Raw genomic sequence first — 12,650 nt, forward strand, 5'->3', positions numbered from 1 at the left:
CCCTCCCCCCACCGCCCCCGGAAACAGACTCAGTGGTGAGGCTGCACCCAACCCTGACACAGTGCAAGAACCAGGCCTGCCCCAGAAACACCCCAGGGCCCTGCCCCTCCGTGCCAGGTGCACAAGGTGTGGGCAGGAAGGCAGCATCCAACTGTGGAAGGGCTTAATGGGGGGGATCCAGGTATGGGTTGAAAGGATTCTGGGTGGGGGGTGGTTCGGTGGGGAATCCAGATGCACAGGGGCTTGTTGTGGGGTTCTGGGTGCAACAGTAATGGGACTCTGCGTGGGAGGGGGGTGCATCTAGGTGAAGATGGTTGGGGCTCAGTGGGGCTAAGGGGGTCTGGGTGTCCAGATACTGGGAGAATAGGGCTCAGTTGGGTGGGGATTCAGGTGCAGCTGGTTGCGGGCTTGGGGGGGGGGCTCGTCAAGGTGCAGGGGGAGGGGGGGCTTGTCAGTGGGGTTCTGGGTGCAGGGGTGGATGAGGCTCAGCGGGCGGGTTTGGATATGGGGGGGGGGTCTGGCTGCACAGGGGTTGGGCAGATGGCGGAGCAGCTCACTGTACGGGGATCCCTCACCCTTCAGCTGAGGAGCGATGGGTGCAGGAAGCACATGGGGGCGGGGAGTTTGCAGAGCTTCCTACAGCCAGGGGAGAAATCGGGGGGTGAGTCTGACATGCCCCCGGATGCTGTGCAGGGTAAGAGGAAGACCCCTCCTCCCCACCCAGCCGGGACTAGCAGCAGAGCCCAGCGCAGGGTAGGAGCAACCAGACGGGTCTTCCTCAGTGCCACCCCCTCTTCCACAGTGATTTACCTCTCTGCTGGCTGCCCTGGGCACCTGAAACATACTGCTTGGGGAGCGTCGCTCTTGTGGCTTCCCTTTGCTTCCCCATCAGAAAGTCATTTTTCTGCAGGGAAGCAAAGAAAGGAGGGACATATGTTCTGTGCCAGTGCAGCAGGGCCGACTCCAGGCACCAGCTGAGCAAGCTTGTGCTTGCGGCGGCAGATTCTACGGGCGGCATTCCACCCAATCCTAGGGGCGGCACAGACGCTTTTTTTTGTTGTTGTTGTTTGCCAATCCGGCCACCCTGTAGGGGGCAGTGGTGTGGAGGAGCGGAGCACCCTGCTGGGAGTGGGCTGCGCGCTCCGTCTGCCCCAGCCGGTGCCAGGTCTGTAGCAAGCCCGGCAGAGCAGCCCGCGTCCTTCCCTGCCCGCCGCCCCGCTGAAGCCCTGGCCGCCCCTCTTCTCTTCCCCCCCACTCCCTCCCCCTCCCCCCGCTAGCTGGGGCACGTCTGCAGCACAGAGAGTCCCCCTGCACTCTGGCTCCGGCCGCCCCACAGATTTTTTTTTCCTGCTTTGCCGCTCCAGCCGTGCCGCAGGTTTTTTGTTTTTTTCCTGCAGGTTTTTTTTTTTTTTTTGCTTTTCCGTTCTGGCCGCCCCGATTTTTTTTTTTTTTTTTTGGTTTGGGGCAGCAAAAAAGCCAGAGCCGGCCCTGCTGTGCAGTGGTGCAGAATTCCTCCAGGAGTATAATATCCTGGGGCCAACATGACCAACAGCCAATGATTTGCGAAGAGCCTTGCTGTCCTGCCCTGCCCTTTTGGAAGAAGGTTCCCCCAGCTGGTGAAGCTGAGACAGGGTATTCTCAGGGGGAAAAAGTGTCCTGCTCCAGTTTGTTTTATTGGGAAATTCCAGGGCTGGGTGACCTAGCCCTACAGCTCTTAGTTCCCAGCTGCCAAACTGCATCGAGCGCCATCTGTCTGCGGAGGGAGGCTCAGGCTCTCTGGCCCAGACCCTCAAAGGGGTGAGGGGCCTAAATACCTTTGAGGCTCCGGGCCTCTGGCTAGAAGCCCCAGCCAGTAGCCTTGTCTTAGCAGGTTCTGCATGTTCCATTAGTTGGCTGCGGGGGGGAAGGGTAGCTAGGGAGGTTTGGCAAGTCCATGGGCCTTTTCATAAGATGGCACCATGCTGGGCTTAGCTGCATCGTTACCCTGGACACTCCCTGAAGGGAACCTGGCTGTAAGCTTTTAGAAACGAACCCCATGGCAAGCTTGGGCTGCGCCCCTCCCCTCAGGATTTGCCTGGGCACAGTTATTGCTAGACCCAGCATTTCTCTGCTGCTTTTCAGCCCATTTCTACTATCAGCTTTTCTTTCCAACTGGCTGCTCGGTTGGGCCAGTCACTGGCATGCCTCCAAGAGGAGCTGACCTCTGACCTGGGTGGGGACAGGGACAGAAATGTGGATCCACCCATGTTCAAGGCCTTGGGCAGGGCAGTATTAGCCCCAGTTGCTAATTTACCTCTACATTTTTTAATCCCTCCACACCTCGCCTGGAGCTGGTGAGGCTGCGTGAGCAGGGGCCCCCAGCACACAAAAGGCCAGACTGCTACTGGTCCGAGTGGGTTAAATGATGTGGGCTCAAAGAGCCAACAGCAGCGTCAGCCAGCATGTGATAGCTCCAGGCCAGGTTCTGGCATGGCTGGAGTGTTGCCCCGCACCTCAGCGCTGCCCCAGGACTCCCACATACCCTGCCCCTTACAGCTGTGGAGCCTTTGCACTGATGCAGTGGCTGGCTCCACCTCGTAGCACACACTGTGCCCTGCTCCTAGCAAGGCGGGAGGCAGCGGCCGACACACTAGAGAGGATGAAACCTACAGTCAGTCCCCGCTTGAAATTCCCAAATGGCAGCCGCAGGAGGGCGGGTAAGAACGCTCACGTCATCACTTTGGTTAGGAATCCATTTATTCCAGAGCTTGGCACCTCATCACACCGGTCACACTCCTTATTAGAGTCTCTCACTGCTACACAGCTGGCAGGCGTATCGCTCATGTCCTAGTCTGAGCAACAGCACAGGCAGCTGTGGAGGAAGGCCCTGCAGCTTGGCGCTTAGCCCTGCTACAGGCATCGCCCCTTCCATGGGGCTCACTGCATTGCTTCTCAACCAGCATCGATATACCACAGCACAAACAAGAGCCTAGGAACACTGGGCAGATACCTAGACACAGCCACTCGACGATATTTAGGCACCTAACGGCCACTGAAATCAGTAAGTACCTTTATAAATCTGTCCCCTCGTGCCTGGCCTTACAGGCTCAGCCCTGCCAGTGGCCATGCACTGTGTCGCTCTCATGAGCCCATTCTGCAGAGGGGGAAGCTGAGCCTCAGAGGTGCCATGGCTGGCCTAGGGTCACTCAGCATGTCAGCAGCAGACCAGCCAAGCGAGATCACCTTCAGAAGGGCACAGAACATGGGGTCAGTTTGGATTAAAGATTTTGTTTCACGAGGCAGAACTTTGTGACTAGGAGTTCCCCGAAGCAGATGCCTGCTGGAAATAAACAACTGGGCAGGAACCACCCACTTTCCATGCACTTCATTCCCCAACCACCCTGCAGTCCCCCTCCCCTCCTTCAGCTCTTCGCCTCTCCTCTTTTCCCACTTCCTTGCTGTGGGCTGATGCTAGACCATTACACCACTCGCTTTGCAGGGGCACAGACACTGAGTGGTTGGTCTCAGGCTGAGCCCCAAATCGCTCGCTGTTAGATGCCGCATGAGCACAGTGGTTTATTCATTCTACAGGCCTGGAGGTACTCACAAGCCAAAGCTCCCTATGAGCTGATGGAAGCGAGAGGTTTCCCATTAGAGACCCACTAAAGCAGGACACACCAACCATCCTGGAGCTTACTCCAGGGAATATGGTGAACCTCAGGGGCAGAGATTTGCATGGCCCTGCCAAGTACAACCCCAATGGGATTAAATGGCCTTACAGCCAGCAGGGCTGGGCACTAATGATAGGAGGGAAGCAGCTGCCTGGCGAGTTTCCGTGCAGTCCAGTCAAACTGTATAAAGAATTCTCAGCAGCTGGCTCTGCGGGGGTCTCTCCGTGGTGGGAGCTCTGGGTCTACCTGTGCATTGAGAGCCTCATGCTCACACACCGAGGTACACACAGCACCAGGCCCTACACACACCAGGCTGTGAGGTGGGGACATTCTGTCCTGGAGGGACGGGCTCAGCAATAGCAGGGCAGGAGGGTTTCTTGGTTACAAGGATAAGTGAGGTGGGACTAAATTGCTGGCACTGCGTCCCTTCCATCCACGTCCCCACCGCACCCGTCCTGCCTGCCTTTTAACAGTCACGGCTGCTGCAAGCTCATTCCTCAAGCCCAGCAGCCGTTGGAACAATGGTGCTGCTAAGAGAGATGCGTCCTTCTACACCTGCAGGAGCAGCCTCAGCGGCAGCTTTCATTAGTGCCCCTAGGCCTCAGCACAGCTGGAGCGAGCGCCTCCATCACCCCACGCAGCACTCTGAGCCAGTCAGAGTCCACGGGGGCATTCCAGGCCCAGGAGACCTCAATTGGCCGTGTGGGTCGAGCTGGGAAAGCGGCTCCCTGCGCTGCCACGCTCTGATGTGGGGAACCCGCCAGCTGAACTGACCCGGCGCTGTCATTAAAGCGAGTCTCTGCACCATCCCCTGCCTGCTGCTGACTCGTGCTGGCCGTTCCTGGTGCAGACGGCCCTCACATCTCGACGATGCAGCGCGGAGAGTTTGTTCTGATGGCGTCAGCAATCACCTTGGCGCCGGACTGGCCGATGCGATTCCCCTGCAGACTGGGAGAGGACAAGGGACAGGCATGACCTCAGCGAGCGCACAGCAGCACTAGTTCCCAGCACGGTCTGCCCGACTGGCAGGGGTATGGCCACACTGCGCACTAAGCCCCGGGACTCGGTGTCCCCATGCCCACACTGCATTGTAAACCTGGGCTGACAATTGCTGGAGCCAGGTCTCACAGACGTGCTCCATGGCCACCATGCAGGACCTCCTGGCTCGGGTCTGTGGGTTGAGCTGCGTCCACACTGCAAACTGACAGGGCTCGACCACCCCCACACCCCGCGCACGGTCCTGGGCCCCGGATCCTGAGCTCTTGCTGACCTGAGTCAGACTGATCTGTGTGGGGATGGAAGGTGCTTGGGCTTAAACCTGAGTCAGAGCCTGGGCTCAGTGTGCAGTGTAGACATGCCCAAGGAGGCTGGGAGACCCCGTCTCCATTGGCATGACCTCGCATACGCGGTGTGTGCAAGCTCATGCCATACAGAGGCAGAGCAGCACCCTCTTCAAAATGGCGCCCCGTTTGTTACCAGCCCAAACCACGTCCGGCTTTGGCTCAGGACCAGATGGGGGACAGCTTGGAAAAGCAGGAGTGTCTGACGTAACAGCAGGTGAAGGGCCTATGGCTGGGGCTCCCACAGGGCAGGAGAGGTCGTCCAGTCCTGCAGGCACAAGGGCCCAGCGGGAGCAAGGGACGGTCAGGGAAGGAAAAGCGCTGCTCCCCACTTCTGCTGCCTTCAGCCTCCTGCTCCTCATCCTCCGCCCCCACCTCCAGCCCCCCAAGTCAGCCCGCCCAGGGAAAATCGCCCTCCCCCACTGCCTCGGCCCAGAAACAACGTTCAGCCCACGCGTGCTGCGTGAACTTTCAGGCCAGGGCTCCTTCCTTGTCCCTAGAGGCCCACTGCCGATGCCAGAGGCCTGGCACAAGCTCCAGTTAGCCTGGGGAGCTTGCCCCCAATTCCAAGGCAGCTCTGGGCGCTGAGCCCATCCATCAGCTGGGAGGCTGGAGTCCGTGGCCCAGCATCTGCCTGGGCATTGTTGGGGACACTGCCAAGGAGTAACCAGTGAGGAGGCCAGCCCAGGCCATGAGGGAGCTGGAGGGACCCAGGAGTTGGCACAGCACAGCCCTGTGGGCGTCCTGGAGAAGGTTTGGCTTTCAGGAGGGTTCCACACCTTGGTGACCCCATTAGCCCCAGTGGTGTTTGGCAGGGACTTGAGGGCAGGGCTTCACGCCTCCTGTGGAGTTTGGGCGTTCCATTGTGAGGCAGCAGCCTGGGGCAGGTCTGGGGTGGAGGAGTGGGTCTCACAAGGGACACTTTATGCTGCCCACAGAGGGACACTATAGCACAGCCGCCATGGTCCCAGAGGCAGGTGAGTTCACGCTCTTTCCCCACGTCTCCGTCCATCTGCCAACCATGCCCGCATGCACTGGGCACTCAGCTGCCACTCACTTGACGTAGGTGAGGCCATGGTTTCCGGTCAGAGCTGTGGCAATGCAGATAGCTCCATCCATGCCTAAGGAGTTCTCCTGGAGGCTGAAGGGGAGACAAAGACTCGTCAAGAAGTGAGGCCTGGAGAAAGCATCAGGCAGGTCTGTCAGGGTGGACTGATTTAAATCAAAGCAATTCAAAACACCAGTTGTATTCATGGGTTTCAGTCAGCAAGCAGGAAACCTTGATTTAAATCATTGATTTTAACCTTGTTTTTCATTTGTGCTTTTTAGTTATTTTCCTAAAGAAAGTTTGAGTCTCATTGGTTGATACCATTACAACTCTTTTAATGTGCTAGATACATAAGAAAAAAATGATCAACATTTTGCAACTAAAACAAATTGATTTATTAAACATCTAAACTATTATCTGTAGTTAGTGAACAGAACTGATTGTTTCTGGTCAGTCCTGCAAGATTTTAGAACTAGCAGAGCTCGTCATTTTTATTCATAGATTGGAAAAAGAAAACAAGTTTTCCCGCTTTTCTAACGTCCAATCACTTTCTTAACTTAGAATGAACTAGTCATTCAACCAAACTAGTTGACTAAACTGAAATGAAGAAAATGTTCTCTCTGCACCTGAAAAAAAGGCAACTGTTATCCAAAGCCGCTTTAGCATTGCATCAGCCTCTGGTTTCAGCTGCTTAGCCACTGTCTTTCACCAGGTCGGTGATCTGGCTTTCTTAAAGACTTCGGCAGCAAATACATACTGCTTAATACATTTTTTTATTTAATTTTAAATGATTTTAACAGAATAGAGTAAGTTTAGGCCTTAACACCGGTTTTCATAATTTCAAATTTAATTTTAAATAGGCTTATTGTTAAAAATAAACCTGTATTTAATTTAAAAATTTAAAAAGTCTGATTTATTTTATCAATTAAACTCTCTATTTTTATCCATACTGGAATTTGTGTATTGACTTGGATTTCTTCCTTCATAGCTGGCCTCTTCTCCCTGCCTGATTCCGACCACGTCACAATAGAGGGTTAGTAACAATGATCCAGTGATTGTGACATCACAGCTGCTCCTTTGATGATGAAGTGTGATAGAACAATCTATCACTAGCAGTCAGATCAAAGGAAGCCAGTTAGGGCCCAAGCTGCTGTTTAGATACAGAAAAGACACATGACAGTTTGGAAGCATTTTGGTGACTCATTGTAGACAGTGCTGGTGGCGACGCCTCTAGTTAAGGTTTCCTGACACTTTCCATTATACGACTCCATTTTCAATTATAACTTTGACCATTTGGACTGAAATTTCCCATGCTGGGCATCAGCCTCAGGCTGAATTTGTTTGGAACATTTCAGCAAACGCAGTTCAGCCATTTCCAAGACAGATTAAGGGGATTAGATCGGATGCACTGAATGAGGCAGGGGTCCAGTGGGGGAAAAAATAGTATGTGATCAGGTAATTAAAGCCTGTATCACGATGCATGTGCACAAGGGAGCCAAATTAAGATTGCACAGGGAACCTTCATTCTGGCACTTCCTAATTTTTGAGTGCTGGACTTTGCCACCTTTCCAGCCTTTTACTGTAGCTTTGGAATGCAGGGTTTTGTTTAGCGTTTGCTCCAGCATGGCAGCTACTTACTTCAGAACGCGGAGACTGTGGTTAACCTTCAGCGCGTTGGCCATAGCTTTGGCTCCAGCCACACCGATGGAGTTTCCTCTTAAGCTGCAGGGAAGCCAGGAAATACAGAAGTGCGATTAGGACAAAGAGCGCCGAAGGCTAATACAGGGATTCCATACAACCACAGAAGGCAGGTTGAGGGACAGTGGGGGACACAGAGCACATGTCAGCTGGCCTGGGGCTTAGACATGCTGGAACTGAGGGCTCCCAAAGGATTTCCAGCCTAAGGAGCTGTTGGAGACTGGACGTGCTACAGAGCTGATGAATTTGTCTCCCGGAGGGGCCCAAGGAGAGGTAAGTCGCAGGGACTGCTTGGAGAAGGGGCGCAGCTGGGGAACACTTACTCCAGAGTTGTGAGGGTTCTGTTAACAACTAGGGCCTCTGCCAGGGCTTTTGCCCCGCTCACCCCGATCGAAGCCACCTGGAGGCTGCAAGAGAACAAGGAACATTCAGTGCAATTCACAGCTAGCTATCCCAGCCGGCCTGCACCCAACAGATGCACGTTATACTGAGCTGGCAAACCGGAGCCCAAGAAACCCAGGCTGCCGGGGCCGGCTTCACAAGCCAACACCGTTCTTCTCCGAGCACATTCATCCTGTGGAGGAGCGTGGCAGCCTGAGGAGACGGGGTCTGACGTGAGGGCATTGATCCAGCCAAGGATGTATTGATGAGCTGGGCAGATGGCAGCACATTCTCTATTAAAACACTCGCCCCACCGAGTGACTCGCAAATAAACAAAGAGGAAGCTGTGAATGGAGTCCAGCACAGAAAAGACACAACAGTCTCTGTGAGCGAATTGACTACAAAGCAGGGCTGGCTCCCTGCTGTCGGGCAGTCGGCTGGCTCTCTGCAGGACATGGTGCTGAAGTGCAGTGTGACAGGTACCTATAGCCATCCCCTAGCAGCAAAGGACTCCTGTCCAATGAATTAGCAGCCTGCGGGAGCCCCCCTTCCCGTAGGACCCTGAGGCAGACTTTATTAGCTCTGGCACATCACCTGGGTCAGGCCCAGCTAACTCCCACTATCTCTCTGCCTGTGACAATCCAACGACAACAGAAGAGTGAGATTTCTAATGGTCTCAGCCCCCAGGAGACATGGCTCGACTATTCACCCCCAGGGACTAGCTCCCCTTTGCCTTTCCGTGGCCACCCTCCCCTTCCCCATTCACAACACACCTCCCAGCTCAGCCTGGCACACGCATTACTGCCATTCTAACGAGCGGGATCTAATGTCACTCTACAACCTGGCCTGCCTCGACCAGCCGTGCACCCCCATACAGCATGGTGACCAGAGGGCATGGCCCCGTCACTTTTTATTAGCTGCAAGGGCGAACGATGTGAGGAAGGGGACAGAGAGGCATGAGCAGGGTATGGGGTCTTGGGAGAAAGAGGCAGGGCGGGAGCTCAGGAAGAAGGGGCAGCACAGGGGTGGGGATACAGTTCAGGCACTAGTGCCGCCCCCTTTAGGGAGCCCACGCTCACTAGTCAGACTGGGAGCCCTTACCAAGCGGGACAGGTGCAACTGTCTAGTTACCAAACTCTCCAAAAGTCCAGCAATTGGAGGACTACAAGGGGCTGGGGAGCAGCAGGTTCCGTTTGCCTGGAGGGTCTCAGACCAGATTGGCCAGCAGGCTGAGTGCCCCTGCTCTGCACATCACTACACATTTCACATACGGGGCATATTCCCTCTCCAGCCCCCCCCCCCCCCCCCCCCCCCCCCGTGGACACTTACCAGAGGGTGGTGAGAGTGGTGTTCACCTTCAGAGCAGCAGCGAGGGCAATCATGCCTTCATCGCCAATAGCGTTCTCCTGCAAACTAAAACACAGCATGTGCCACGTGACGGCATATATGGCCCTTGTCCCCTAGAGCACATACATGGGGAAAGGGTCATGTGGGCGCGGGTTAATGGCTCCTCACAGGGTCGGGACACAAGCTGGCTCCCCTGAGTTGTATGCCCCAAAATGCTGCGGCTTCCAGGCGACCCACGTGGACCACTGCCCCATGGCGAGATGGGGGGGTGCTGTTAGCCCATGGAACTGCCCAGTGACAGGGTCCAGCCACTTGGAAATCAGATGTACATTTTTAAGTGAGGGTAATTAGCCACTGGGACAACTGACCAAGGGCTGTGGTGAATTCTCCGTCATTAGCCATTTCTATATCAAGATCGGATGTCTTGCTAAAAGCTCTGCTCTGGGAATTATTGTGGGGCAGGTCTCTGGCCTGTGGGATACAGGAGGTCGGCCTAGTTGATCCCATCACTTCTGGCCCTGGAGGCAGAGTCAATGGAGCCCAGAGGGGCAATGAACAGGCCTCTCTCAATAGGGTGAAATTCAGAGGGTGCCAGGCAGTGAGATATAAGGCAACAAAAATATCCAATACAGGGTGACCAGCTGTCCAGATATTAGGGGCTCTGTCTGTATATGCAAGTATCCCCCCTCTTTGATGCAACATTGTGGCATTACGACCCTTTCCTCCACCACCCAAGGGATGGTGGCAGCCCCCCCCAGCCAGAACACCGAGCAGGCCGAGTGGCCACGAAGGGGGATGCTGCAGGACCCTGACTGCGTGGGTCACGAGCGGTTTATTGTGCGGGGGGGGTGATGCTCCAGGAGGGCAGACCCGGGGGTGAGAGGAGCTGGTTGAGGGAGGGAGTGGGTCCCTGGAGGGACCTGCAGAACAAGCGAGCTGGGGAACCACTAGTCTAGAGTGTGCTCAGCAGGGTCCCCTGCTGGCTCCAGCCGGTCAGAGGTAAGTGACTAGGACACAGCGAGATGGGTGCATGTCCTCCTTTGCTGGGGGAGCGAAGGCGCAAGAGCCCCCAGAGAATCTTCCTCAGCAGACAGCTGAGCCCATGAAGGGCTGGTCCTTCTTGCTTGCCCCATTCCTGCTTGGCCTCCTGTCCTCCCCCAGACCACAGCTCAGCCACACACGCCACATGTGGTCCCTGCCAGCGAGTCACTGAGCCAAGCAGGACGTGCTCCCTGAGACAGCTCTGCGATGCCCCCACGGCACAGGGCTTTGGCATTGCTGGGGGGAAGTTAGGGGGTCCTGATCTGCTCCTCCAGCGCAAACTCCTAACTCCCCCCCGCAAACTCCTAACTCCCCCCCCCCCCCGCCCTGGCACCCTCGGACCCTGAGCCAGCGATGCAGCCAGGCAGGGAGATGTGCTGCATCGTCACTTACTCGAGACTGGTCAGGCTTGTGTTGGAGTGTAGTGCTTGGGCCAGCGCCTTGGCCGCCTTCGACTGGATGAAGTTCCACTGCAGGCTGTGCAAAGAGAGTGAGAGGTGAAGGATTACCACTGTGGGGTGGGGCGGGACTCTGCAAACAGGGAGAAGCCCCCAGACAAGGGGAACGGACCTGTCTCATCAGGGGACCAGCTGAAAGAGGGGATACCTCTCCGCAGGCTGTTCTGGAGTATCTGCATCCCACCCAATGAAATCCCCCCTGGGTTTGTATCGGACACAATAGCCATCTGCACATCCTGCCCATAACTGTCGCTTATCAGCCTTGGACAGTGCTGAACAGCTGTTGCCTTTGACCCCAGAAGTAGCAGCATTGTGGTAGAAGGTGAAGGGCTGTGATCTCCAGGGGGGTATGTATCTAGTTTGTAATTCTATAAACCTGCATATCTGAAGCTTCCAAACACCGCTATGCAAATCCATCCCTCACACTACTGTGCACAATCCATTGGTAACGTGGTAGCTTTGATTAATCAGACATTAATAAAAGGGCCAGAGGAATTGTGGCACATATGGCTCTTCAGCCTTAAAAAATGACATGGTTGAAGGGCTGGTGAAAGTTGCCAGCCTGACAGTGCTGGAGAGAGAGGACGGGCTCCAGGCGAGAGAGGGGTTCAGCGCGTAGGGCCATTCAACCTTTGCCAGAAGTGGAAGGGGTCTGGGATGTCGACTCCTATTCACCATTTACAAAAACTATGTTGCTCTTCCCCAATATATTGTGTTTATCTATGTGTCTGATAATCCTGTTCTTTACTAAAGTTCCAACCAATTTGCCTGGTACTGAAGTTAGGTTTATCAGCTTATTGCCAGGATCGCCTCTGGAGCCTTTTTAAAAATTGGCATCATGTTAGCTATCTTCCAGTCACCTGGTACAGAGGCTGATTTAAGTGATAGGTTACATATCACAGTTGTTAGTTCTGCAATTTCATATTTGAGTTCCTTCAGAACTCTTGAGTGATACCATCTGGTCCTGGTGGCTTATTACTGTTTAATTGAGCCATTTGTTCCAAAACCTCCTCTAATGACACCTCAATCTGAGATAGTTCCTCAGATTTGTCATCTGAAAAGAATGGTGCAGGTGTGGGAATCTCCCTCACATCTTCTGCAGTGAAGACTGATGCAAAGAATTCATTTAGCTTCTCTGCAATGGCCTCATCTCTTTTAAGTGCTCCAGTAGCACTTCGATTATCCAGTGGCCCCTCTGATTGTTCGGCTTCCTACTTCTAATGCACTCAATTTTTTTGCTATTAGTTTTTGTGTCTTTTCCCAGTTGATCTTCAAATTCTTGTTTGGACTGCCTGATTATAGTTTTACACTTGGCTTGTCAGAGTTTATTCACCTTTCTGTTTTCCCCAGTAGAATTTTACTTCCAATTTTTAAAGGATGTCTTTTTGTCTGTAACCACCTCTTACTCTGTTGTTCAGCTATGAGGGCATTTTTTGGTCTTTTTTTTTTTTATTATTTGGGGTACACATTTAGTTTGAGCCTCCGTTATGGTGTTTTTCAAAAGTTTCCATGCAGTTTGCAGGCATTTCAGTCTTTTGACTGTTCCTTTTAATTTCCAGTTAACTAGCTTCCTCATTTTTGTAGTTTCCCTTTTTGAAGTTATATGCTATTGTGGAGGGTTTCTTTGTTTTTTTCCCCCTTACAGGAATGTAAAATTTAATTACATTATGGTCGCTATTACTGAACA

General features: G+C 54.0%; 1 protein-coding gene across 2 annotated transcripts in view; it reads right to left on the reverse strand.

Annotated features, from left to right (window-relative positions):
- Nucleotides 1–2,724: 2,724 nt before the first annotated feature.
- The window catches only part of NLRC3 (NLR family CARD domain containing 3), a 72,868-nt gene continuing 62,942 nt past the window's right edge, over nt 2,725–12,650 (reverse strand). For both annotated transcript variants that reach the window (XM_054042451.1, XM_054042450.1), the window contains 6 exons: nt 10,899–10,982; nt 9,447–9,530; nt 8,060–8,143; nt 7,677–7,760; nt 6,048–6,131; nt 2,725–4,598 (listed from right to left, as the gene is read on the reverse strand). In XM_054042451.1, coding sequence (XP_053898426.1) covers nt 4,508–4,598; nt 6,048–6,131; nt 7,677–7,760; nt 8,060–8,143; nt 9,447–9,530; nt 10,899–10,982 — 511 coding nt within the window. In that variant the 3' untranslated portion in view covers nt 2,725–4,507. The remainder of the gene's footprint in view (nt 4,599–6,047; nt 6,132–7,676; nt 7,761–8,059; nt 8,144–9,446; nt 9,531–10,898; nt 10,983–12,650) is intronic.

The sequence above is a fragment of the Malaclemys terrapin genome, chromosome 10 (genome assembly GCF_027887155.1).
Source record: "Malaclemys terrapin pileata isolate rMalTer1 chromosome 10, rMalTer1.hap1, whole genome shotgun sequence".
Lineage (NCBI taxonomy): Eukaryota > Metazoa > Chordata > Testudines > Emydidae > Malaclemys > Malaclemys terrapin.